This window comes from Psammomys obesus, unplaced genomic scaffold (genome assembly GCF_907164565.1).
Source record: "Psammomys obesus unplaced genomic scaffold, mPsaObe1.curated_primary_1811, whole genome shotgun sequence".
Lineage (NCBI taxonomy): Eukaryota > Metazoa > Chordata > Mammalia > Rodentia > Muridae > Psammomys > Psammomys obesus.
Genome location: NW_026592510.1, coordinates 23,837,994 through 23,842,048, shown reverse-complemented (window position 1 = coordinate 23,842,048; position 4,055 = coordinate 23,837,994). Strand labels below are relative to the sequence as shown.

General features: G+C 49.2%; 1 protein-coding gene across 2 annotated transcripts in view; it reads left to right on the top strand.

The window, feature by feature from the left end:
- Positions 1-669: 669 nt before the first annotated feature.
- Patl1 (PAT1 homolog 1, processing body mRNA decay factor) overlaps positions 670-4,055 on the top strand; it is a 30,823-nt gene continuing 27,437 nt past the window's right edge. Inside the window, exons 1-2 of one of the 2 annotated variants that reach the window (XM_055614061.1) lie at positions 670-824; positions 3,140-3,251. In XM_055614061.1, the coding sequence (XP_055470036.1) occupies positions 810-824; positions 3,140-3,251 (127 nt within the window). In that variant the 5' untranslated portion in view covers positions 670-809. The remainder of the gene's footprint in view (positions 825-3,139; positions 3,252-4,055) is intronic. The other variant, XM_055614060.1, reaches the window with a different exon arrangement.

Below are 4,055 nucleotides of genomic sequence, written 5' to 3'. Positions count from 1 at the left end.
AACGCTAGAGGCAATAAAGCCCCAAAGCAGCGGACTTCTAGAACCAGGGGGCTGAGGCTTGATCCTACGCGTTAAGGGCACACCCAGGCCGCCGACCTTGCTGCGGTGACCCCAGCCTCGGGGCTGCGTGGGCCTTTAGGGCTCTCCTGCCTCCCACCGGCCCGAAGCACCTGGCGTCTAAAAATATCACCTTAGACAACCCTCCTTAAACGTGCCTCCGGCTTTTCCTTAAAAAGAGACCCCGTGAACTCTCTGACCCCTACCAACCACAGCCTCCACCACTCCCTTCCAAGAACACTGACTAGGCACCGGGAGAAGGGCGCCGGACGTCAGCGAAAATCACCCAACGACAAATCTCAGATTCCTCTCTGCTGAGACGCTCTGGGGATGTATTCCTGTGACAATCACAAGGCTTTTTCTCCGCCCAACCCGTGACGCGAACCTCGTGACTCAAAGCTCGCCGCGAGGCTGCCAGTGCGAGCGGGGAGGCGGAGCCGCGGGACCCAGGCTGTCCGGGTCGGTCGCGACGGCCCGCGCGTGCGCAGAGTGTCGCCTCGGGACCTCCTTCCCGCCGCTCACACTAGGAAGCCAAACGCCAAATCTGTCCCCGCGCAGCCTCCGCGGCCGGGGCGGCCGCCCAGCTCGAGGCGCGCCTGCGCACGTCCCCACGCACGCTCCGGCGTACGGCGGCGGCCAGGGGTCGCGAGCCGGTGGAAGACCCGCGCGCGCGGAGCAGCCCGGGGAGTAGGCGCTTCTTTCCCTCCCTCCCCCCCCACTCCCCTCCCCGCTCCCTTCCCCCCTCCCCAAGAATGTTCCGCTACGAGGTGAGTGCCTGCGGCCGGAAGTGACCCCTCCCTCGTCCGCGCGCCCCTTTTTTTTTTTTTCCCTCTGCCGCCCGCCGCGCGGGTCCTGTGCGGCTGAGGAGGGGGCAGGGCGCGGGCGGCTGGGGATCCCGCATGGGCCGCGGGGCTCGGGTGGGGCCCGGAGTGCACCTCGTGGTGGGGCGGGACTGGCGAGAGCCGGCCGCTGCTTTGCGGCGGGGAGGGCCCGTTAAGTGCGGTAACATGACCCTACACTTGCGCCTCCGCTCCGGGAGCTGCCTTGCGGACCAGCCTTGCTCTAACCGGGTGCCCTTTCCCGAAGCAAAATCCCCGGGGAGTGTGCACGGCAGCGTTTCCCGCCCTCCCCCCGGAACCCCTTCACCCTATCATACACCCCTGTGCATGAGGGCGGCCGGCAGGTGGAGGGCCGGGGCTGGCCCTGGGGCTGCTTTGGTCGGCTTGGAAAGAAGGCTTGGAGTGGGGAGGGGGCGTGTCCAGCCGAACTTTCTTCTGGGTGAGTGGAGCAGAGTGTGGGCTCAGTGACGTCCGGGGAACGTAGCTGTTTGCTGACCGTCACTTACTGCTTTCTGACCTTGAGCAACTCCTAATCTTGGGGCGAAACAGATTCTGGACTTAGAGTTTAAGGACTGAGCCAGGGAAATCCTACAGTTTAAGGACTGAGCCAGGGAAATCCTACAGTTTAAGGACTGAGCCAGGGAAATCCTTATAGAGTCATCCTGATTTGGTCAAGTAGATCATTTTGATTTCATAGAGATTGCTAGAAGTTGCTTTTGATATGGAGGCAGTTGCAGGCCTGGTCTGCGGAAGTTTGACAGGAAATTTGGGTAGGAAAGCCCTTAAAAGTTCCCAGGAAAGTTACATCACAAGCCGTCCCACTGGAGTGTGGAAATCTAATTTGGAATCTTTGAACATTGAGAAGAGTAGGATACTTGATTTAACATGTGTGACTCAACTCACTTTGTATAAACATGAACAGAGATGATGAGATACCTTTGAATAGAATTTGCCAGAAGCAGGAAAAAACTTGGTAAACTGAATAAAACTGAAATGGGAGAAGTGATTGAAATTAGAATATACCAAGTTTGTCTGGTGATCTTTACTCCCTGGAAGCTGAGGCACAAGGATCAGGCATTCTAAGCCAGCCTGTACCTAGAGAAATTAGTAACTAAAACAAAATTAAACAACATACCAACAAGATATTATGGTGATTCTATCTTTTATTCAGCTTTCTACAGTCTTTGCCTTGTTTGATCTTCACACAATTTTTTTTTTTTAATCAAGTTGTGTTTGGCTCAAAATTACAGTTTAAGGCACCAAGGTTTAGTACCTAGCCCTGAGCCTAAGACATGCTATGTCCTTAAAAGGTCTTGCTGAATTTAAAAAGTGAGAAAGTGAGTTCAGGGGAGGAGGCTGGAGACATGGCTACTCTTCCAGAGGCCCCAGGTTCAATTCCCAGTGCCTCTGTGGCAACTCACAACTGTTTGTAGTTCCAGTTCCAGGGGACCTGGCACCCACACACATACATGTTGGCAGGCAAAACACCAATGCCCATACAATTTTTGAGTACCCTGTGATTATACAACTTTGTAAGAGTAGAACAAGAGCCTTGATTGATTTGTTTTGTTTTGTTTTGTTTTGTTTTGTTTGAGACAGGGTTTTTCTTTGTAGCCTTGTCTGTCCTCACTTTGTAGACCAGGCTGGCCTTGAACTCACAGAGATCCACCTACCTCTGCCTCCCTGGGTGATGGGATTACAGGTTTGTGCCACCATGCCAGGCTCTGTGATTTGTTTTCTTAATGCTCAATTTAAATTGTGGTTGGAAATGATTACATTCTGCTTTCTGACTAGAGTTTAGTCCTATAGAAAAGAGGAAGAAAGAGGGACTGATTCAAAGGCGTTGGGAAACTGACATGAATGTAATGAGGAAAATGTAATTTTGTTTTAAAAAGTTATATGAAACTTTAAAAAAAAGTATTCATTTATAATTACCGTATTCCAGCTAGTGGGATAAAGGAATTGTGTGCTTATCTACAAAAAGTCTTAAGATGTTATAGTAATTAAAAAGGCCTAGACATAATAGGATTTACTTTATTGTTTGCTTGGTTTGTTTTTTCAAGACAGGGTTTCTTTGTGTATCCTTGGCTGTCCAGGACTCTCTTTGAAGACTAGGCTGGCCTTGAACTCACAAAGATCTGCTTGCCTCTGCCTCCCTGAGTGCTTGGATCATAAGTGTGTGCCATCATGCCTCTTGACTATATAAATGTTCGGAAAAGTTAATGACCTTTCTCTTTTTGTAGTCTTTGGAGGATTGTCCTCTGGATGAAGATGAAGATGCTTTTCAGGGCCTAGGAGAAGAAGATGAAGAAATTGATCAATTCAATGATGATACATTTGGGTCAGGTGCAGTTGGTAAGTGACATCTTTTATGGTGTCTTTGTTAATTTTATCAATTGCTTTGCTCTTGGTAAGGTCAACCTCTAATTTGAGTTTTTATTCTGTGTGTGTATACATGAGATTGGTAAGCATGTGCTATGGCTGTCTTGTAGAAGCCAGGGAAAACTTTCAGGAGTTGGTTCTCATATTCCACCTTGTTGAGACAAGATCTCTCTCTTGTTTCTTCCTCAGAGCTATATATTCCAGGCTAGGTGGCCCAGAGATTTGGGTCATTCTTGCATCTCTCCCTCCTGTCCCAAAGTAGCAATATTGGGATTACAGATGTTGACCAATGCGGCCTGTTGTGTTCTGGGGGTTGGATTCGGGTTGTCAGACTTGTGCATAAATTGCTTTTATCTGCTGAGCTGAGTCTTCTTCCTGACCCGGTTCTGTTCTTTTTATAATGGTACAGTAATCACTCAGTCATAGCAGTTTATCATCTGTTCTTCCAACCTGGGCCTCTTTGTCTCACCTATAATAACAGGTATTCTTATTCTAAAGCCCCATAGTTTTAGGTTGCCGATATAAGAAACTTAATTGAAGAAGTAGACATTTAAATGAGGTTGAAAATAACCCTGGATAGCTGGTTGAGGTGCAGCACACCTGTAATCCCAGAACTCTGGGAAGCAGAAGCAGGCAAATCTCTGTGAGTTGGAGGCCAGCCTGGTCTACAAAGGGAGTCCAGGATAGTCAAATCTACACACAGAGAAACCCTGTCTCAAAAAAAAAAAAAAAGAAGAAGAAGAAGAAGAAGAAGAAGAAGAAGAAGAAGAAGAAGAA